This window comes from Pelmatolapia mariae, linkage group LG3_W (assembly GCF_036321145.2).
Source record: "Pelmatolapia mariae isolate MD_Pm_ZW linkage group LG3_W, Pm_UMD_F_2, whole genome shotgun sequence".
Lineage (NCBI taxonomy): Eukaryota > Metazoa > Chordata > Actinopteri > Cichliformes > Cichlidae > Pelmatolapia > Pelmatolapia mariae.
Genome location: NC_086229.1, coordinates 58,802,629 through 58,827,234, shown reverse-complemented (window position 1 = coordinate 58,827,234; position 24,606 = coordinate 58,802,629). Strand labels below are relative to the sequence as shown.

General features: G+C 38.4%; 1 protein-coding gene across 1 annotated transcript; it reads left to right on the top strand.

Moving 5' to 3' along the window:
* Nucleotides 1–1,544: 1,544 nt before the first annotated feature.
* On the top strand, nt 1,545–16,409 carry LOC134617401 (toll-like receptor 2). The gene is made up of 12 exons (XM_063462635.1): nt 1,545–1,588; nt 5,734–6,014; nt 6,873–7,029; nt 7,140–7,289; nt 7,826–8,032; nt 8,127–8,249; nt 8,375–8,525; nt 13,681–13,845; nt 13,954–14,133; nt 14,223–14,363; nt 14,440–14,948; nt 15,514–16,409. Exons 2-12 carry the CDS (start codon nt 5,735–5,737, stop codon nt 15,914–15,916), a joined length of 2,466 nt encoding a protein of 821 aa, XP_063318705.1. The 5' UTR covers nt 1,545–1,588; nt 5,734; the 3' UTR covers nt 15,917–16,409.
* The last annotated feature ends 8,197 nt before the right edge of the window (nt 16,410–24,606 follow it).

Genomic DNA, 24,606 nt, shown 5'->3' with positions numbered 1-24,606 from the left:
CTTGTTCTGTTCTTCTAGAATATCATTAAAGTTACGTAAATGGACTTTGACTTCACATTTCAAATGTAAATTAACGTCAAATCACTGTAATGTAATGAAACATAATTTTCATGATTATTAAATGTATCTGTCTGTACATATGTGCATATTTAGATTGTTAACATACATTCAGAAATGTATCATGATTCCACAAATATCTGTCCGTTATTTGAAAGATTGAACTGTTGAATTCAAATGTAATGCTATGGTAAAGTATATAACATGATCCCTATAAGCTTGTGTTACATCACATAAGTATTATTATCCTTGCTAGTTAGGGCGATCGTGGCTCAAGAGTTGGCAGTTCGCCTTGTGATCAGAAGGTTGCCGGTTCGAGCCCTGGCTCGAACCCTCTCGGTCGTTGTGTCCGTGGTCAAGACACTTCACCTACCGCCTACTGGCGATGGCCAGAGGGGCCGATGGTGCGATACAGCAGCCTCGCCTCTGTCAGTCTGTCCCAGAGCATGCAATCCATTATTAGTTAAACCAACTGTTAACTGTATATTTCTGGACATTTACGTTGACCTTGTTTATAGGTAATTTCATTGTTTGATCACGTTACAATCTTTCTAATTTAATGTCTAAAAGCACTTGGAAAAGGCAGAATCCCATGTAACATTAGCGCAACAAACTCTATTTTCACTACTGAAAATGACCGTATTTTTATGGGACAGTTGTTTTCTGTTATTTTACGGTCGTATTTTGGCGCCACAGCTGCCGGAATATTACTGTTTTTTTTTATATGTTTTCTTTTCCTATTTATAGATGATTTCACTGTTTAATGACATTAACATGTTCCTAATTTAATGTTTAGCGGCACTTGAAAAAGGCGAGATCCCATGTCAATTTAGAGCAACTAATTGTATTTTCATTACTGGAAATAACCGTATTTTTATGCGGGAGTTATTTTCTGTATTTTCTATATATTTATATATAAATATATATTTTCTCTCTCTCTCTCTCTCTCTCTCTCTATATATATATATATATATATATATATATATATATATATATATATATATATCTTGGTATGGTAGTAGTTAATGTGTTATTCTGCCAAAGGTCTATGCCAAAAGGAAACAGGAAATCATTGTGGTCATGCTAATGTGCACACAGCGGTTGCTGTTGTTGCATGTTCTGGAACTGAAACCATGTACATGATAATAATTTAATAATACTGGTACTTTTCCAGACAGTTTTTTTTTTTATTTTCTTTTTCATGACAATGAATAGCATATTTTATCAAATTTAACAAAATTTAACAAACAGTTTGTTTTTCTCTTGATACAACTTGGTGTACTATGATTTTCAAATTTTAGTTTAGAAAGTCTGATAACAGGTAAATGGTACATTTGAAATATATTTTTAAACTTTTGCACTCACAAGGTTTCCTCCCAAAGTTCACGTCACGCTCACTACCTCTTTTCACACTTGGTTCCAGCTGTCACCCCTGAGATTTATATTTCCTCTTTATGAAGTCATAAAACACTCTTTAGCTCATCCTGTTGTCTTTAGCGAGTTTCAGCCGTCAGCTCTGCAAAAATATAAGGTAAGACTTTTACATCCTAAGACAAACCATGAAAAAAACTTAATGTGGTAAAGTTTTGCTAATTGCCACAAGGTTGCTTCAGTTTTTATTTTTCATTCTGCAGCACAAGTGATGATACCATAAACTGATTCACTCTGTTGCAGATTAATAAAAAAGGGGAAGCACTTGAAATGAGTGCTGTAAAAGGCTCAGTAAAAGCTGTTTGCACTCCAAACTAAGGATTGCTCATTGTCTCATCCACCACTTTCCACCAAAAGATAAATACAAACCGGATTCCAATAAAGTTGGGACACTAAACAAATTGTGAATAAAAACTGAATGCAATGATGTGGAGATGGCAAATGTCAACATTTTATTCAGAATAGAACATAAATCACGGAACAAAAGTTGAAACTGAGAAAATTTATCATTTGAAGGGAAAAATATGGTGATTCAAAATGTCATGGTGTCAACAAATCCCAAAAAAGTTGGGACAAGGCCATTTTCACCACTGTGTGGCATCTCCACTTCTTCTCACAACACTCAACAGACGTCTGGGGACCGAGGAGACCAGTTTCTCAAGTTTAGCAATAGGAATGCTCTCCCATTCGTGTCTAATACAGGCCTCTAACTGTTCAATCGTCTTGGGCCTTCTTTGTCGCACCTTCCTCTTTATGATGCGCCAAATGTTCTCTATAGGTGAAAGATCTGGACTGCAGACTGGCCATTTCAGTACCCGGATCCTTCTCCTACGCAGCCATGATGTTGTGATTGATGCAGAATGTGGTCTGGCATTATCTTGTTGAAAAATGCAGGGTCTTCCCTGAAAGAGATGACGTCTGGATGGGAGCATATGTTGTTCTAGAACCTGAATATATTTTTCTGCATTGATGGTGCCTTTCCAGACATGCAAGCTGCCCATGCCACACGCACTCATGCAACCCCATACCATCAGAGACACAGGCTTCTGAACTGAGCGTTGATAACAACTTGGGTTGTCCTTGTCCTCCTTGGTCCGGATGACATGGCGTCCCACATTCCAAAAAAGAACTTCGAATCGTGACTCGTCTGACCACAGAACAGTCTTCCATTTTGCCACACTCCATTTTACATGATCCCTGGCCCAGTGAAAACGCCTGAGCTTGTGGATCTTGCTTAGAAATGGCTTCTTCTTTGCACTGTAGAGTTTCAGCTGGCAACGGCGGATGGCACGGTGGATTGTGTTCACTGACAATGGTTTCTGGAAGTATTCCTGAGCCCATTCTGTGATTTCCTTTACAGTAGCATTCCTGTTTGTGGTGCAGTGTCATTTAAGGGCCCGGAGATCACGGGCGTCCAGTATGGGTTTACGTCCTTGACCCTTACGCACAGAGATTGTTGAGATTCTCGGAATCTTCGGATGATGTTATGCACAGTTGATGATGATAACTGCAAAGTCTTTGCAATTTTTCGCTGGGTAACACCTTTCTGATATTGCTCCACTATCTTTCTGCGCAACATTGTGGGAATTGATGATCCTCTACCCATCTTGGCTTCTGAGAGACACTGCCACTCTGAGAAGCTCTTTTTATACCCAATCATGTTGCCAGTTAACCTAATTAGTGTTAATTGGTCTTCCAGCTCTTCGTTATGCTCAAATTGACTTTTTCCAGCCTCTTATTGCTACTTGTCCCAACTTTTTGGGGATTTGTTGACACCGTGAAATTTTGAACATATTTTTCCTTTAAAATGATACATTTTCTCGGATTAAACTTTTGATCTGTCACCTACGTTCTATTCTGAATGGAATATTGACATTTGCCATCTCCACATCATTGCATTCAGTTTTTATTCACAATTTGTTTAGTGTCCCAACTTTTTTGGAATCCGGTTTGTATTAGAAATAGTTTTATAGTGACATACTGCAGAGTAGCTGCATTTAATGTGAAAGGTAAGGTTCAGAAAGTGTATTTCTATTGCCGGGATGGAAGAAAATAAGGACTTAAAAAATTAGAAATTACTTAGGACTTCATTGTCAATATTTAATCCTATGCAAAAGTCTCTGAGTCACGGATATCGCTTACAAATTTTGTCTGATGGTAGATACCAACAACAGCTCAAGCTAACTGAACTTTGGTGAAAATCGGGTCACGGGTCACACCAAATGTGAAAATCAGTATAAACGTTGTCATACCCACAACACTTTTGTGGGTATTATAATGGATCGTCTTCAAGCGTCTTCAAACTTCATAAGCATATGTTTAGTCTTAGGGGACATGAGTCCCTGGGTTGGCCAAGCATTTGACCATAACTTTCATTTTTAGCACCCAAAGTCAAAGTTAAACTTGGAAAAAACATTTTCAAGAAATTATATTGAGAAATATATCATGTGCAGGGGCATGGGGAGAGCTGTACAACACACCTTTTTATTTTTTCAATACCATCCCTTATGACATCACAATGATGCTATAAAGTTTCTCAAAATCATACACTTCATAAATATATCCTAAAATCCCAAATTTTTAGGTATCAAAGGAGCCAACGGTTTGAGCCAATTTGTTTCTAGGTAAACATAATAAAACACACTGATTTAGGATATAATACTTCAAGGTCATAGGTGAAAGCTCAGGGTCACGCAAATGAGAAAAAGTCATTTTCCGACTTTAAGCTGTTTTAAAGAGCTCTTTTTGGGGTTCTTTAAAATATTATCTTTAAATACAAAATTATATGACTTCACAATGACAAGAAAAGATCAATAAACTAGACTAGATTTCCATATTAACAATCCTGACATCACCGTAAATGATCTATGAAAACAATGCTGATGTCATTATTGCAGATTTCCATATTAGCAATGCTGACATCAGCGTAAAACTGTGTTATTTTTCCCCTTCAGTCTGAGCTGACACATCTGTGACTGTATAGAATCAAAAGCCAGCTGTAATTCTTTAAAAACCATGTTGATGGTTTAAGCACAATAAATAATTGTATCATCTGCATAAACATGGACAAATGCATTAAAATTATGTCACAAGCATAACATCACATAACATAAATAGTAAATAATGTCGGCCTTGATTTCCTGCAAAACTTTGAATTCCTGTAAAAGTCCCCGGCTATGATATTTGTTTTGCTGTGATCAAACATGACCTTCACTGCAGGATGTGAAACAGATTTTTGCCATATTTATGTACATCTGTTCAGATCACATTTAGCCCCGGTTTCCTGTCCACAGCTTCATATCTGTGCTCATCTGTGGATGCAAAATCTTGATACAAATCATATTCCTTAAACAGATTGGCAGGCCTTTCTTTAGAACCTCACCTTTATGTTTAAGCTAGCTTTTAGGCCTGTGTGTGTGTTTGTGTGTGTGTGTGTGTGTGTGTGTGTGTGTGTGTGTTAATTTGAACAACAAAAAACTGATCCTAATGGGATATGCAGCCTGGTTGAAAATTTGCAATGGTGTATTTGGCATTTCGGACCTGACTTTACATCAGTTTACATACTACATATTTCTATTTTAACATTTGGAAAATTTCCATGTGGAAAAATAACTTTAAAAAACAACTGCAAATATCTGTGTTGTATTTTATACATTTTTCATTTTGCTTTACATTTCATAAATTATATGTAAGAATGTATGAATCAAGTTGTGATTAATGTATGAAAAATGCACAAACATTAGACAAGTATTTGCTATATCTGGAGTGAAAGGTGCAAAGGTTCTTTCATTTCTTTTTCCCATGGGATGAACTGCTCTGTAAATGTATAAATATCAAATGCTGACAAGTCAATGCTTTGAGATGATATTTGTTGCTTTCTGCTCTGATTTCAATGCACTGGCTTTGTTCAAAGAAGATCAATACCCTGGAGCCATAAGAATGGGGGCTGTTATTTGCAACATGACTGAAAACGTCATGTGCTTATGCTTTAACAGATGAAAGCATTTGGTGTAGGGTGTGTGACAAGTTGAAGACATCTCTGTTTTCTGATAAGGTCTTTCACTTTTACAGAATTGTGTTGTGAATGAAACTTTTTAGGCTTCCTCTTTGAAATTGTGCTTCTTCCCTGTTGTTCTTTCACTTCTGTGTGTTGGTCCTCTGCAGTCTGAGAAGTATGACTCACTTTCTCCTTGATTTATAAATCCTCTCAAACACAGCTTCATGTCCTTCACTGATTTCATGCAGTATGAGACATCCAACCAGCTGTTCCTCCGTTCTCCTATTCATCCTTGTCCTCCTCTTCCTCTCTGAGAGCTGGGGCCAGAGGTTGAACACAGACAACAAGAAGCCATCCTGCGATCACTGCAACCAGCAGCTCTTCTGTAACTGCTCCCACAATGGATTCACCAGTGTTCCCAGTGTAACGGGCAGTGCCTTGAGTCTTGATCTTTCTTTTAATAAAATAACAGCTGTGACGAATGATGACCTGACGGGACACACACAACTGAAGGTTCTCGATCTCCATGGTAACACATAAAGTATTGATTGAGTGGGTGTTGGTGGAGGGGCAAGCTGTGGTGATAAAAAAAAGTGAGAAGAATACCAACAGCTAACTATAGAAAAGTTTTGTTTGATTGCATTTTATTTTGAAAAGTGAGACTATTTCAGCCTTTTTATCTGCTTTTTCTGAAACTAGCAGGATCATCAGCATATCCCAGTGGACAAAATACTGGTCTTGTCTACTCACTCTGTATTGTGCAGGTATTGCTGCAAGTTAAAGTTTGAGAAAAATCAAGAGATTTCTTTTTAAATTATGGGAGTCAGTTGGATTTGTGGATGCACATTTTACTCTTAAGGGATGTAAGTTGAAGCCAGAAGTCATGTTGTAGTGATAGTCTGACTAGGTGAAAGTTTACCAAAGTACATGCATTTGGATTTGTAAATTGTGCACGTTGAGGGACACTATGGCCATGAAACCTTGTTGTGAAATTGATTTTAAAATATTAAAAAGGTGATTTCAGGTTAAGTGCATGGCATCATCAAACTTTTACTTGAGGACTCTGGGGGCAAAAAGGTGGTCATGCATAAAATGTGAACTATGATTGTGAAAAACTTGCAAAAGACATCAAACCCTCATACTTAAAGATAAATCCAAAGTCTTATCATCTATTTAAATATTTACTTTAAAACAACATGTGCCCCCAATAATGCCAGGTTTCCAGTCATTACAAAACCTTTATCTGCTACAGTTATTTTTTACTTGTTTGTTTTCCATTTGCTACAAAAAAGACTTGTCAGAGCTGTGGGATTTCAATTCAGTGGTTAATTTTCATCAATAAAATGTGTTTACAATTTGTTTTAAGATAGATGTTACTATCCTCCAGGTAATGGCTTAGCCGAGATCCATCCATCAGCTTTTGACTCTCTGTGGAGCCTGAAACAGCTGGATCTCTCTTACAACCAGCTGACTATGCTCAACTACAAATGGTTCAGCAAGCTAGAAGCTCTGCAGCAGCTCAACCTACTCAACAACCCATACAGGTAAGAAGCTAAGGGTACCAAAATTGTGACAAGACAAAAAAAAAAAAAAAAAAGTAAGTTGTTATTATTATTACATTATGATTATTTTCTTTTCCTCTGCTCTCATCTAGTTACCTCGGTTCTCCTCCAGTATTTGGGGCCCTCGTCAGACTAAGGAAGCTGGCCCTTGGAGGTCCTTCTCTGAAGGAGCTCAGGAGAGGAGATCTGTCTGGAGTAACCCAGCTGGAGGAGTTAACTGTTCATGCAAACAACCTGACCAGGTTCGCACAGGTTTTGGTTGTGATGTTAAGTTACTGTCTTTACTAGTGGTGGTAGCTTCAAATTAGTATCCTTCATTCTAACTGCCTTGAGTCTTTTATATTTATGGTTAACTGTAGTGAGGCTATGAAAACATTTTTATAGGTGGCTATAGATGGCTAGAAGTAAGTTACACGCTTTATGAATTTTCTTTGCTATTGCAAAATTTAACCGTTTCCATCTCAACTTCAGAAATGTGTGTCAAATTAATGAAGAATAACTAAGAGACATCTTTAAAGACTCCTATTTATGGCATAACTCTTTTATATATAATTTCAGTTATTTAAAAAAATAACTTTTTTAAAAACAGTTTTTTAAAATGTGTTGGTTAGGGTCTATTTTTATGGATTTTTTTATCCTTATTTGGGCTAACAATGCAACACTTCTCTATGTGCTTTTACAAAATATACAAATCAATATCTGGTGCTTTTATTATTGTGTATACTGTCTTCCTTTTCACATATCCTCAACTTTTAGCTTCTGTATCTTGCTTCTGCAGCTATGACGCTGGTACATTAGCACACATTTGGCCGCTAGGTCATGTCACTTTGAGTCTACATGGTCCATTTCTAACAAATGTGACCTTGGCTGGGGCTATGATTGATGATGTGTCATATCCTGAGACACCCATCATTCTGAAAGACATCCATTTGATTGGAGTTCAGTCTGTTCAGCCCTTTAGTAAGGCAGCCAAAAGGAGGATCAGGTATGGACATTTCACTTCTACTTGGATAAAACTAATATTCTAACAAACTGGGAAACAAACCAACCTATTCTTCGTCTGTGTTGTAACTCTTCAGGTATTTGACCCTACATAATGTTTCTGTGTCTGACGAGGCTATTGTTGACTTCCTGGTGGTATTAGATGGAGTTCCACTGACCAAACTTACCATAGAAGATGTCACACTGACGGGCGAAGGCTGGTAGGAAAAAAGCGCATTATCTTTTTGACATATGTCCCAGTTACCAACTCTGATTCAAAAGAAATGTTGTTGTATTATACAGGAAATTAAAAAAAAATGAACTTGTCTTTTTTGGTTGGGGTTAGGTGGGAGAAAGCTAGCAAAACTGATCACAAAAGCATAGATGAGTTCTACATTTGTAACCTTGTGATTCTGGATGTCTACAAATTTACCTCACTTCTACAATTGGGTTTTCTGCTGGAGTATCCAAGAAGGGTGTCTGTCATAAACGCCAAGGTAAAAATCATGATCTATATGGTCTGCATCACATACTGAATATCACTAATATCAGAATTCTAAATAAAATATCTAACACTGTGTATAGTATTATTTGTATAATTACAAATAAAATATAGTATTTTTTAATTGTGACACAAGTGCAATACTTCGCTTTTTGTGTATAGTATTTACCTTAGAGGTTGTGTTACCAGTGGTATGGCAGTTATTGTGTTTGCCTAATAATTTAGCTAATCAGTCTAACTCTGATGGTGTGAGATTTGGCAAATAGTATGCTGTGCCAGTCTCTAAAGGGACCAACCCTGTAATGTATGCTGCTTGTGTAACATTTTGGAGAACAACTCTATGGAAAATATTGATTAGTTTACTCTCTAGAGCCATTTTTTTCAGAATATCCATACAGTGATCAACTATAATTTTGAAAGCCTTGAGTTCACTGTTTACAGTTGAAGATGCATATTTTTATGCTGACAAAAAACAAAACTGTAGTCAGATGAAATAAAACAAATCTGTGTAACGGAACATAAACAGACAACTAGATGGTCTATTTATTTTGTTACGTATCTTTAGGTCATCTGTGAGTTTGGCTTGTGTGGAGTTTGTATGAAAATGTGGATAATTTTCAGATCAGCATGTATTCAAGAGAAAGATTTCAGCTTACAAGTTTTACTTGTACATATTGGTTATACATAGGCTGGTGATGAGTGGTGGCGCTGTCACTTGGTGTTCGCTCGCTCTGCGGTAGAGTATCACTTTCTGTTCCTGCTCAAACACAGCGGTGTTTCTGAGTAGCTTATCTGCTTAGCAATTTAATTAAAAACTTTTAAATACATTCTTTCTTCATAGTATAATCTTCACGTGCTTCATCCGAAGCACACTTTTTGTGTACTCACTACCTAATTTATAGCCAAAGTATTCACTCACTGTGTCTGTACTGTTTCGCTAGCTTAGCTTAGCTCGTAGCTGAGCCGTTGGCACCATGGCTACTTCACCTGTCCCTCCTGCACTTTCCTGCTCATTGTGTCAGATGTTTAGTTACTCCTCGGCCTCCTTTAGCAGTAATGATACCTGATACCTACAAATGTAGCATATTTGCAGCTCTGGAGGCCAGGATTACTGAATTGGACACTCGGCTTCACACCCTTCATTTACCCGTAGCTAGCCAGGCCCCTGTAGCTGGTGCAGCCGAAGATAGCGTAGTCCCCGCTAGATGTTCCCCGGCAGACCCCAAGCAGCTGGGGAAAGAGGGCGGCTGGGTGACGGTGAGGAGGAAGCATAGTCTTAAACAGAAGCCCCAGGTACACCACCAACCTGTTCATGTGTCTAACCGTTTTTCCTCACTCGGCGACACACCCGCCGGGGGTCAAACTCTGGTAATTGGTGATTCTGTTCTCAGACATGTGAAGCTAGAGACACCGGCAACCATAGTCAATTGTCTTCCAGGGACCAGAGCAAGGGGATATTGAAGGAAATTTAAAACTGCTGGCTAAGGGTAAACGTAAATTCAGTAAAATCATAATTCACGTCGGCAGTAATGACACCCAGTTACGCCAATCGGAGGTCACTAAAATCAATAATGAATTGGTGTGTAACTTTGCCAAAATAATGTTGGACTCAATGTAAAAGAACCCACCCACCACTTTAATCACACTCTAGATCTTGTTTTTACATATGGCATAGAAACTGAACATTTAACAGTGTTTCCTGAAAACCCTCTGCTGTCTGATCATTTCCTGATAACATTTACATTTACAATAATTGATTACACAGCAGTGGAGAGTAGACTTTATCACAGTAGATGTCTTTCTGAAAGCGCTGTAACTAAGTTTAAAAATATAATCCAACCACTGTTATCATTTTCAATGCCCTGTACCAACATAGAGCAGAGCAACTATCTGAACGCTACTCCAACAGAGGTCGATTATCTTGTTAAAAATTTTACCATTCCTACAAAACTGCTCAAAGAAGTCCTGCCATTAATTAATTCTTCGATCTTAAATATGATCAGCCTATCTCTAACAATCGGCTATGTACCACAGGTCTTCAAGGTGGCTGTAGTTAAACCTTTACTCAAAAAGCCATCTCTAGACCCAGCAGTCTTAGCTAATTACAGGCCAATCTCCAACCTTCCTTTCATATCAAAAATCCTTGAAAGAGTAGTTGTCAAACAGCTAACAGATCACCTGCAGAGGAATGGCTTATTTGAAGAGTTTCAGTCAGGTTTCAGAGCTCATCACAGCACAGAAACAGCTTTAGTGAAGGTTACAAATGATCTTCTTATGGCCTCTGACAGTGGACTCATCTCTGTGCTTGTCCTGCTAGACCTTAGTGCAGCGTTCGATACTGTTGACCATGATATCCTATTAAAGCGATTAGAACATGCTGTAGGTATTACAGGTACTGTACTGCTGTGGTTTCTATCATATCTATCTAATAGACTCCAATTTGTACATGTAAATGGAGAGTCCTCTTCACACACTGAGGTCAATTATGGTGTTCCACAGGGTTTGGTGCTAGGACCAATTCTGTTTACATTATACATGCTTCCCCTAGGCAGCATCATTAGAAGACATAGCATTAATTTTCACTGCTATGCAGATGACACCCAGCTCTATCTATCCATGAAGCCAGGTAACACACACCAATTAGTTAAACTGCAGGAATGTCTTAAAGACATAAAGACCTGGATGGCCGCTAACTTTCTGCTTCTTAATTCAGATAAAACTGAGGTTATTGTACTTGGCCCTGAAAATCTTAGAAATATGGTATCTAACCAGATTCTTATTCTGGATGGCATTACTTTGGCCTCCAGTAATGCTGTGAGTAGGGATGGGTATCGTTTAGGTTTTATCCGATACCGGTGCCAAACCGGTACTTTTGAAACGGTGCCTGTGCTTAAACGGTGCTCAAATGGTGCTCAAACCGGTGCTTAAAGAATGGAGAACACAAAATTGGTCCAAAAACCTCTCATGTTCAGCTGTTTTTTTTTTGTAAAAAGATAACAATGTTAGCCTTTTCTACAGCTATGGGGCATATATGGTATCACTCTTGGCTGGAAGCAGCGCTTAAACAATGGAAAAAACACCAAGTTTGTCCAAAAACCTCTCATGTTTAACTGTTTTCCACTTTTTCTTTGGTCATTTTAGCCTTTTTGGCCAGGGTGAAGGGAGTATCTGCCGTCAAACAAGAAGACAGCCGCATGTAACTACGACGGTGTTTGCTAGTTCAGCTTACATGCATTAATTTAATAACGTGGTTAGCCTACTCAACGTAAATTACACACGAACAACATTAAGCTACTCACGCAGAGAAGAACGGCTGCTGCTGCCATCATCATCCGTCATCATTTCTGCTACACTGGCAGGGCTAGGGGCCAGGACTCTACTCTTCGGGTTTTTGGGGGATGTTGCTAACTCTGGGTCCGATAACAGGCACCACACCCGCAGTAGATGCGCTCGGTGTGAGGTCTCGCAGCGAGCTATCAAACACGGCGCATTTCTCGGCTTTAAAAAAAACGCTATGCGTCGCCAGGTGTTTCATCGGATTCAAGGTGTTACCTCCTTTGCACAGTATCACAGCACTTGTTGCAGGCAGCTGAGTTTGCATCTTTTGCTGTGAAATACAGCCAGACTTTTGACCGCTTCGCCTTGGGCATTTTTAATCTGTAGCTCTGCTTTAAAAGAACGTACGTACCTGGGCCCGCCTACTATCCTCGGAAACGTAAAATGATTGGCTAGAATTGGCTCAGGAAAAAAAAGCACCGAAATAAAGCACCGAAATGTGTGCTGCTTTTCGGTCTGGTTACTACCGTTTATGTCAGAACCGGTGCCATCATGGCACCGGACACTGGTACCCATCCCTAGCTGTGAGGAACCTTGGAGTCATTTTTGAGTTTTAGTTATGCTGCAATAGACGTAGGCTGCCGGGGATTCCCATGATGCATTGAGTTTTTCCTTTCCAGTCACCTTTCTCACTCAGTATGTGTTAATAGACCTCTCTGCATTGAATCATATCTGTTATTAATGTCTGTCTATCTTCCACAGCATGTCTTTCATTCTGTTTTCCTTCTCTCACCCCAACCGGTCGCAGCAGATGGCCGCCCCTCCCTGAGCCTGGTTCTGCTGGAGGTTTCTTACTGTTAAAAGGGAGTTTTCCTTCCCACTGTCACCAAAGTGCTTGCTCATAGGGGGTCATATGTGTGGTCAGTGGGGGTCAGTGTGTGAATGTTCGTGTGAATGGGTGAATAACTGGATATGTAAAGTGCTTTGGGGGACTATTAAAAGCGCTATATAAATACAGGCCATTTACCATTTACAGGCCATATGATTGTTGGGTTTTTCTCTGTACCTATGAAGCGCCTTGAGGCGACTTTTGTTGTGATTTGGTGCTATATAAATAAAACTGAATTGAATTGAATTGAATTGAACATACCATAAATGAAGATGGCCATTTGGTCTAGAAAACTCTTGTTTTTTTTTTTTTTCTCTGACATTAATGTAGTTGATATCAAAGCCAGAGATTTGTTGGATTATTTAGTGATATTAACAGAAGATTGTATCAACACATCCTTTTCATTTTACGTTTTCCTTACAGAGATAACCTCTTCAGGAGACATAAAATCAAACAAAGGATATTTGCAAGCATGTTTATAATGGCCTACAGGGTAGTTGGATGTTCTTTCAAGTTTCTACATTAATGTTTTTTAACTGATATTTGCTACAATATACTTTGTTCATACACTGTTTTCTGCATTGTACATGGAAATGGAAATGACTGCCAAACATGACCCACTTTCCTGTGAATGCAATATTTACATCCGTCCACCCATTTTCTTTAACTTGGCTTATCCAGGGTCATGCAGGGGCCCGGAGACTATACCAGCTGTCATAGGGTGAGAAGCAGGGTGCATCTCGGACAGGTTTCCAGTCTGTTGCAAGACTAACAAAGAGAGACAGATAACTATTCGTTTTCACAATCAGACCTGCAGCCAAATAACAATTAACGGTTTACCTAACATGTTTGTCTTGTGGAAGGATGCTGGAGTTGTAATGCAAACTGGAGGAAAATACTAATCGAACTAGTGTCTCCCTTCACCTTACAGCTTCCCACTGTAGTCACTGCAGTCTTATTGATGAGTTTTGGCTTTTTCCTTCAGGTGTTTGTAATGCCTTGTCTTACGTCCCATCTGCTGAAGAACCTGCAGTACCTGGACCTGTCCGACAACCTTCTGACAGACCTGACTCTGGTGGAGACACTTTGCGGTACAACACAAACTTTGAAGGACATCCGAGTTTTAAACTTCAGTGGAAACGCTCTGAAGGTGAAGTATGAAACTTTAATAAAATCTGCATTACCTACAAGTATTCAAGAATTCTGAGGATTGATGACAACAAGTACTTTCCAACTTTCATTCCCCATTTCTGTCCAGTCTTTGTCCACCGTGAGCCGACTGGTCACGAAGTTCTCTAAACTGACACACCTGGACATTAGTAGGACCGGTTACAGCTCCATGCCCTCAAGCTGTCCTTGGCCTTCTACCCTGCGATTCCTAAACATCTCCGGGGCTAAGTTCACAGCCATTACCCCCTGTCTACCCAAAACCCTGGAGGTATAAAGACCATGTATTAATCATCTAGATTGACCTGGCAACCTTTTTTTTTTTTTTTCTAAGTTCACCTTACGCTTTATTCTTTACAGGTGCTGGATTTGAGTAACAACAACCTTAAAGATTTCACTCTCCTTCTGCCTGTACTCAGGGAGCTGTATCTGTCTGGCAACAAGTTTCTGAGGTTGCCTTCTGGGCTATCCTTCCCCAATCTACAAACCCTGACCATGCAGGTATTAAGTCAGATCATATGTTTATGCTTCTGATCCTCTTAGTGTTTCCATTATGATACACATTTTATTTTCACAGTCAAATACCCTGAACATGTTTGGCAAAACAGACCTCCAGTCATACCAGCGACTCGAGAACCTCCAGGCTGGTCAGAATAAGTTTGTCTGCTCCTGTGACTTTGTCAGCTTTGTCCAGTTGGAACTCCGAGGAGGTGGCGGTATACAACTGACAGATGGAGCGGACAGCTACATTTGCGACTCCCCTTTCTATCTACAGGGACAGCCAGTGGATCAAGTCCGACTCTCAGTTGTCATGTGCCATCAGGTTTTGTTTGTGTCAGTGAGCTGTGGCTTGGCTTTGTTTGTAGCCATTCTGCTATCTGTGGTGCTGTGGCGTATCCATGCCTTTTGGTACCTCAAGATGATCTGGGCATGGCTCAAGACCAAGCGTAATTCTCGACAACGGCAGCAACACAGAAATAAGGCAGACACAGAAGCCCTGATATCCTTCGATGCCTTTGTTTCCTACAGTGAAAGAGATGCTGGTTGGGTGGAAAATTTTTTGGTACCTGAGCTAGAGGAGCCAAGGTAAGTTGAACCATTTTTTGTGATATTGTTTGACATAATTTCAGCCAAAGCGTCCACATTGCCATTACTGTGTTCATCAGTAATAAAGGTTTCAGTGTAGTTTTTCTGAACAAATACAACTATCTGGCATTTTTAAAAGGGTAGTTCATCTGACAATTAAGCTGCTCTCTGTGTAAATGCTGAATGATGTAGGCAACTAGAGCTTTGTTAAAATATAATTTAACCTAAATAAACTGAAACACTTCCAAACTGGGTATATAAACCTCTTTAAAAAGCTTCCATTTTTTAATAACCTAAAATTTTGGGGTGATGTAGAACACTTGACATGGAAGATCTTTGATCAAGATCTGAGTCCAAAACAATGTGTTATTAGAGCGAGTTTAATACAGTTTTTAAAATTCTTGCGTTAACCATTTTTTGAATCATACAGATTTAAACTCGTGAAATGATTGCAAAACTTTTAAAGGCTATTAAATATTTTGATTGTGCAGTCTCTGGCTTAGATGCTGTTTACCAAATTAGAAAGTAGAAAGACTGAAAGCTGCTTTTTTCTTCACTTCAACAGTGAAAGCAGCTCTCCTACTGGGTCGACATCCAACCAGCCATTGACTCTCTGCCTTCACAAGCGGGATTTCCTTCCTGGACAATGGATTGTGGACAACATCATGAATGCTATCGAACACAGTCGGAGAACTGTCTTCATCCTCTCCGAGAATTTTGTGCAGTCTGACTGGTGCCGCTATGAGCTTGACTTCTCTCACTTCTGGCTTTTTGATGGTCATGCCACTGGTGAGGCAGCCATTTTGATCCTACTAGAGCCGTTGTCCAAGGATGACGTCCCCAAACGCTTCTACAAACTGCGCAAACTGATGAGTTCCACCACCTACCTAGAGTGGCCACAGGAGGAAGAGAAGAGGGAGGAGTTCTGGAGGAGTCTGCGTAATGCTTTGAGAGGAAACGATAACTAAAAGAGCAGATTATGATAAAGAATGAGAAGAAAAAGAACTGAGTTGGACAATAAGGGATACAAGAGAGGAATAATAAAGTCAAAGTAAAGCTGTAGCATTTTAATTCACTGATATCCAAATCATCATTACTGAAAATCACAACCCTAGCCCCAAACCCCAAATTTATTCCTGTGCTTTGGAGAAAAGCAAAAAGGACGGGGTTGTAGTTGTTATCAGTTGCTGTCAGTCCAAGGAGGGCGCCTCCTCCACCAACTAGGACATCATTGTCACTAGGGATGGGGATTGATAACAATTTAGCAATCCCACACTGCAAAAACCCACCTCCTTAATACTTATACACTTATTTTTTACCTAAATACACTTATTTTTGGTGAAGATTTGCTTAAAACAAGTGACATTATCTGCCAGTGGGGTAAGTGTTTTTTCTTATTAAGACTTCTTGAAATAAGAACAATATCTAGATTTAAACAAAGCTAAAAATAAGTTTTTTACACTTATTCCAGGCAACAAATCAGAACATTGAAACTTAAAATAAGCTTTAACCACTTATTCTAGGCAACAAATACAATAGTTAAATCTTAAAATAAGCCTTACACACTTATTCCAGGCAACCAATCAAGGCAATTGAAACCTAAAATAAGCTTTGACCACTTGTTCTAAGCAAAATGTTGAAGAAATTAAATCTGAAAATAGGCATAAAACACTTATTCTAAGGAACAAATCAAGGCAAATAATCAAAAACCTAGTACTTTAAATCATTTTAAAGATACACTGCAAAAATTACCCATCTTACAATAAGTTAAAAAATAAGAGATTGTAGTCTAAATCTTCTTGAATTTAGTGAAATAATCTGCCAGTGCAGTAAGATAATTACACTTGATAAGAATTCTCAAAATAAGAAAAATAAAGCCAAATGAAAGCAGGCAAAGTATACTGTGTACATGACCTTTATTGGAAACAAACTCTCCAAACAGTAACAAATATTTCAGTCAATCATAGTACACAAAAATTTAAAGACACATTGTAAGTGTAACATTGTTATTTTGTGTTCCTTTTAGAAGTGCTAAACCAGTTAGCTACTCAACATATAAAATGTAATAAAAAGCGCATTTGCAATTTTAAACAGAATTTGCAGAACAGATGTGTTTAAAGAAAAAAGCACTGTATTACATTAATAAGAATAAAAAAAAAGAATTCAAGTGTAAATTGCAACTTCAAAGCTATCAGGTCCAAACCTTCCAACACAGACCTAAGTTACATCTTGCTCAAACAGCTCTACGTTTCAATAAAAATTTCTACAGCCTGCCATGACTTTTTTGTATGAGCCTGTGGTATCTTGCTCATGGATTTTGTCCTTTAACACTTCAGTCTGAATGACAGACAGAAGCGTTGCCACACATTTAGGATAGGTAAGATCCAGGTTGTAGTAGTATGCCATAAGATACAGCAAACCTTCTCCAAGGTCATCTGTGGCAAATGTGGTGATGGGAGTGGTTCCAACTGCAATAAGACAGCGGGACCCTTCAAAGAGCAGAAGAGGGCTGGCGCTGGATCTTCTGTTGGCAAAAGAAAAACAAAGACAAAATTGTACAATGTACATAGAAACTCCAAAGCTATCAGGGTAGTTCAAATACTTAAAAGTATGTATTAGACTTAGACTTCATGATCCCTTTGGAGTGCACCCGTGGGGTGATATATGAATGATGACAACCATAGATCAGATGCGCTACAGACCATATTAATGTTATTTTTCTTTAGATTGACAAATACTGTGTAGAAAATCCCTAATATTCATGCCATTGAAAAATGTAATAAATTCTGCCTCCTCACCGTTAGCATTATGTCTTTACACACTTTAGGAAATGACAAAGATACTGCACCCATGATAGTTAAATATGTAATTATTTCCATTTTGTTTTTAATTTCTTTATGATTTTCTTTATTATTTTTATTGAAATTTTTGATGTATCAGTGTTTGTACCATTTCAGATTTCTGCACACTTGTTTTTTGTTTTTTTTTTTTAAATATAAACTACATTGTTGGAGGACTTGGCATGGATAGAAAGGCCATATGCCAAATAAACTGTTAAAGTGAATGCTTTAGGGGCATTATTTGATAACAAATATGAAGAAACACAGATCTGAAGGGCTTGAATCAGTGCTTCACTGGCATGTCCCATATTCTTGGGTAGTGCAGCTCATGATGGGAAGAGAGTTGGTTGTGCCCTGAACAGGGCTATGTTTAAACAGAACATGACAGAAAGAACTAAATCAACTTTCAGTTCAATATTCAATATTATTGCCATAATTATAATCTTTCACTTACAACTGTTGTCACCAGAACTGCTCCTGGTGGCAAAAGCCTGTTTGATCCAACACTTGAATCTGCATCATAATCTTCTCCCTGGTCACATGGTGAGATATCCATGAGACGCCTTTTCTTTAGTTTCTTCCTAAATAAGAAAACAAAAACAGTTATATTACAGGAGTCCTAAACAAAATGTGTTGTGCTAGGTGTTTTTAAATCAAAAGCGGCAAAACTTGCCTCTTTGTGAACTTGAGCCCACAACTGTTTCCTCCTCATAAAATTTTCAGGCCCTGGAAGCAGGTCCCTTACTGAGGGTGTGGAGCAAGACCTCATCTATGTTGGCAGCTGTAAATAAAAGTCAGTAACTTTCAGAAATGTAAAAGTTGTACATTTCTTTAAATGTATACATTTCACTGTTCAAAAAAGGAAACAATTCCAAATTGTCATTTTGTCAAATACATTTAAATGTAATTAAATATATTATTGATCTGACAACATAAAACTGATTCTATGTACAATCACTGTCAGTGTGTGCAACACAAAATTCATTTAGACATTAATTTGCATAAATATGCATATGCTTGGCCTACCATTTAGAACCGAAAGGCTGCAATCATCCAAACCCTCCATGATTTTCTGGTGTAGCTTTTGTCAGAACTCTTCCCTGAGGACAGAAAAACATATATGTTTGGGTCAAAAAGAAAAACTGAGTCAAGACACCACCTGCCATGGATCCAAAGTCTATGCAATCAGACACCTGTATAAGGTGCAAAAGACAGACCAAGTAGAGCCTGTGTTAATTCAATGGTTAAGTCTTATAAAATTGCTCACTTAAAATTTATGACAAGGCTATTCCAAACTAGTTTTCAAACTAAAACTAATAGTGCCCAACTGCTTGTCAAATCATTCAACAAATGATCAAAGCTCAGATTAGGCCACTTCATCCAATAAGAAAAAATGTTACCTCAGTTCACCAAGGTTAAAGTGACCTGATTTATATTAATAGTTTACAACATAAATAATTGGAAGTAAGTTCACATCTCCAACTTACAATAGTTTATATGATTAATCATAATCTGTCAGAAATGAAGCTTAAAGTAAATCTATAGGTGAAGATGTTCATAAATGTGCACTATTTTATTCCCTTGTGTTATCTTTAATTTCATTACCCAAACTGGACTTGCAAATAAATTTTGAATAAACTCATGTTGGTTAAATGTAATTTTGGTCATAAAACAGTGAACTCTTGATGACTTAAGTAAATCCTCATTTAAATTAAATATAGATCTGTCCAACCCCCCTTTCTTTTTCCATAACAAAAAACAAAACAGCATCGTAAAGTTACCAGCCCGATTGTGAGATTTGTCTCAAACCAGTATCGGTCCTCCCAAGTTGCACACACAAACACACCAAGCACAGCGCAAAGAGCACGCGGCTTAAGAAGGGAAAACCAGAACAAAGAGTCTTAAAGTGATTGCCTCAATCATTCTATTTTAGAAACATCAACAGGTAGAAACAGAGTTGTTTTTTTTTTACCTGTTGAAGTTCAGCAGCAGCTGGCTTCACCGCAAATGACACCTCACTTTAGCATGGTCCTGAGAGTGGGTCAGCATTTACTCAGCTTTAACGTCACTCTGGGTTCTTGCTAGCTTAGAGGTAGCATGCTGTCTGTGCAGGTGCTTGGGACGAGCCAAAGTTGTGTTAACGGTATAATGCTGTTGTTTCTCTCCTGGAGAAGTCTCCAATTTACCATCGTGCTCTCATCATTGAATGCTATAAAAATAAAAGTAATGCCAATGTCCACACTGTAAACTCCTCTGACATACAAACATAAATTAGCTGATCATAGAGAGAGTGCAAGAACCGATAAGCAGGATGGATAGGCAGGCAGACTAATGATTCCAAGGAATTGGTTTACTAGGAACCGGGTCTTGATTCCTATCCTTAATTGTCACAATATTTAAATGGTAATCATTTCATCCTGCTGAAGTAGGGCTAGCAGTATTCTGTTTTAAGGTCAAAATAACAGCAAAAGGCCACAAATATATGGTGAAGAGATGTCTCAGTGACTCAAATAACATGAGTGAAATACTTTAATAATTTTGAACATTTATTACATTTCTTTTATTTTTACTATTGCACTCTGTTAATTTTAGGTCAAGTATTGTATTGTTTTGTTTTCTCTTATATGAGATTACAACAATGAAGATAAAAACATTGGATCTTTAACATATATGTTTACCATGGGCAATCGTGGCTCAAGAGTTGGGCGGTCGCCTTGTAATCCGAAGGTTGCCGGTTCGAGCCCCGGCTTGGACGGTCTCGGTCGTTGTGTCCTTGGGCAAGACACTTCACCCGTTGCCTACTGGTGGTGGTCAGAGGGCCCGGTGGTGCCAGTGTCCGGCAGCCTCGCCTCTGTCAGTGCGCCCCAGGGTGGCTGTGACTACAATGTAGCTTGCCATCACCAGTGTGTGAATGGGTGGATGACTGGATGTGTAAAGCGCTTTGGGGTCCTCTGGGACTAGTAAAGTGCTATACAAATACAGGCCATTTGCCATTTGTTCTATTTAAGTTAATAATCACATTACACATCATTTTACATGTGTAATGTAATATCATGTAATATTTCATCCAGAAAAACTTAAAGTTAAATCTTTTGGAGCTGTAAATCTTTCAACTTAGGTGTGTTAGCCAAGATGCTTTACAAAACATCACAATAAAGTATTTGTAAGAAAGAAAAAGTTACAATAAAATAAAAACCTATAAAGGCCTAAATCTATTTTCTACGGAAGAGGATTAGGGATATACTCACAAAAGCGTCCTCCCCCTTTTGTGAGTGTGGACGCTTCCTCTCTTTGCTCTTTAAATGCTTTGCTTCTTTTATTGATTTTTAAAAAGGCCGCATTTGAAGGCCGACTATGTCACAGTGACGCGACAAAGGCTGTCCTTGTCATGGTCCTGGGTCGTGCGACCCAGTGTTTTGAGTTGTAGTTTATTTTGAGGTTTATTGTTTGTTTAAGTTCATTAAGTTATTCCAGCTCATTTGTTATTATATTACCCTTGTGTTAAGTCTCCCTGGTTCATGTGTCATGTCTGCGTGGTTATGTTTAGTTCATGTCATGTCTAATCTCCATGTTTCCTGTTTTACTTTGAAAGTCTGTATTCTATGTCAGTGTATTCAGTTTCACTTGTCCTGTCCTGTCGTTAGGTTCATGTGTGTCAGCTGTGTTCCCATGTGTGGCCACTTCCCCTGATTATCCCTCATGTGTATTTAGTCTCTGTGTTTCATGCAGTCTGTGTTGCGTCGTCTGTGTTCATCCTCTGTGTCACCCTGCGTACTCTGCATTGCTCCGATTTCCTCTCCATTCTATAGCTTAGTTTTCCCAGTTTAGTTTATCCTTAGTTCTGTTGTGCCATTCCCACATTGTGTTCTGTCTTCTGTAAATAAATCACCCTGCATCGCTATTTCGTGTCCACGCCTGTGTCTGCACCTGAGTCCTCCACATACTCTCCACACAGGCTGCCACTGCGACCGTGACAGTCCTAATTCGAAGGCTGCTCCAAAAGCGGCCGAAAAACCGTCCTTCATTTCCCAGAATTTGAAGGATAGGTCAGGTGTATCCTTCGTGGACCAACCTATCCCACAATTCATAGTGCGGCGATTGGTGTAGATAATTTTGCCAGAAAAAAAATGGTGGATACCTGAAGAGTAAACTTAAAGTATGTACTGAATATTATGTCATATCCATATTATGAAGAACATTACAACATTACTGTTGACCACTTGTCGGCAAAGTTATGTGACATTACATCACAATCAGATTAACATAATTTTTTGAGCGTAGCGTATTAAACAGCTATGGTAAGACAAAAAAAACCAACAAGATTTTAAGCAGATTTATTTAAATATCGAATAAAAATACAATTTATTTTTTCACAGACAGACTCACAAACTGAGAAGTTCACTTTTAAAATTTCTTGTGATGACAAAGTTGGTTTAAACTCTGTACCGAGGTTGTTATAGCAAACTACAACAAGGGAACAACTAAAATTAAAATTACATGTTTATTGTTTTTGAATATATGTTGAGCTGCTTCCTCCTGTTGCAGTTTTTAGGTATGTGGATGGGTATCTTTCTAGAGCCACATCTTTTAGTGTCCGGGCAAAAATGCGGACTTTGTCTTTCAACAGATGGACTTTATCATAAAGACAATTTATGTTTATGGTAGGGTGTTTGGCGAAGTGGACATTAGGCAACTCCTCACACTCTTTTTCTAGTCTGCTGTTGATCTTGTTGATGGTGTCACAGTGCATGTTTTTCATTGGAAGTAGGGCCGACATGACCACTCTGCTCTCGGGGAAAGTGTTGGAAGCTTTCTCTATGACTCCTGTGAGAGATTCTGACAGTCTGTCCTGCTCTTGCCTCAGCTGACTGGAGCCAGTGTGGATGATGATGTGAGTTGGAGTTCCCAGATGCTCCTCTGACAGAAGTTCAGTGGCTTTTTGAGTGTTTGGACAATCAAATTTAGCCACTTTGTCTCTGGGGAAAAGTTTCTTCTCACGTATAAATTTTCCATTGGAGTCAATGAGGATGACGATGTCATTCTGGGCCCTCTCTTCTGGCTGTGAGGGGTCATGGTTTTGATCTATATGTGACCTTAAGAGCATCTCTCTCAACACCTGGATCTCTCTATCTTTTTCACGAAGCTGTTCTTGTAAAGCTTCTACAGTTTGTTCCTCTGTTTCTTCTTCACTTGAGTCTTCCTCATCGGTCTGGTCAGCATTGCCATTAAATGGAGGGGCAGCTGTGTCTTCACCGCTCTTATAAACAATATACAACATTAATACAACATGCAGACTGATAATTAGTAATTATATACAGGATGACACACACAGTATATGTGTGTGCCACAAGGCTGTATTAAGTAAGGGTTGCTGCAGCACCCCCTGTTGGATTGCAGAGGATTAGCATGATCACAAAGATTTCCAATGAAAGATTGAATATGGAAAAGCAATTTAGTTCTTTATTTAGGTCAGGCGTGGTTTGCCTTTTGTCCTATCTCTCCATTTTCATCCCTTCCCTCATCTTTCACCGATTCCAGTGATGGCTGCCATAGGTCTACTTCTGGAGTTTTGTTTTTCCGTTAGAAACTGAATTGAATAGTTTCTTCGTGGAAATATGAGATCATAAATTTAATTTACTCTTTATATGTTTTAATTTTAATTTATTTAATTTAATGTCTTTTTACAGCAAATGTGGTCAGGTACGTTACTTAACGCCACCTACCACTTGATTTATAGTACTGTGATATACTACATGTTGCTACTATGCAAACTTCAGCACCTATCTGGCAGCATTATGCTGTTTAATCACAGCCTTTTGGTTAGCAGGAGCTGAATAATTCTGTGATAATCCTCAGTATCTATTTTGTTTAAACAATTGCTATTATTCCTCCTGTGTAGACACAAGCTGTTTTTATCTTTTTCAGAGCTGGAATTCAGGAAATGAGCTAACAGTTTGGATTTATTTCCTATCATACGAGGCTTTTGCCACAAACTCTGCAGATGTGTCCGTTTGAGATCTGTGGACTCAGTGGTTGGCTCTTTTAAGAAACAAATAAAAACTAAATCTTTTTAGACTCACATTTATTAAACAGTATTCTTTTTGCTGTTTTTGTTTGTTTTGTTTCGTTTTTTGAGGTATCACTTTGTGATCTTTGTATTGAAAGGTGTCATACAGTTGCTTACTTAACTTCAAAACACTCAGCAAAAACCCTAAGAAGCTACTAATACATGATTTAACATCAGCCACTTCAGCCACTTACCGCCATCTTGGTGCTTTCCTCTTTTGAGATTTATTCTGAAAGGGAAAAAAGTGTTAAGAGGAAAGCTGTAGATAATCTCAAGCACAAACACAACACATTTTAACATATAAAATATACATGAGGAGTTATAGGTCATGGTCCAAAAAACCCCATCTTCCTCTTCAGACTTAAACTGAATCAGCTCTTTCCTAGGTTGATTTTGAATATTATAACAATGCTAGCACACTTGCCTTCCTGACATAGACAGATATGTAATAGAAGAGAATATGGTTCAACTTGGCCCACAGTAATACAAAACACAATTTATAATTTGTGTTGAATGAAAAAAAAAGAAGCTGACAGAATTATTAAAGAGAAAAACTCAAAGAAAAATATAGCTGGAGTGTTTATTCTGTGTTGCAGAAAGCATTTTTGTTCTATTTTTAGAAAACTTTTTTGAAGACATGTAGATAATTGTTCTCCAATTATTCCTCAATAAAGAAAGAACATAAGCATCGTACCTCAGCTTCACTCGAGGAGATCAGACAGGACAAGGCAACCTCGGTTGACACAGCTTG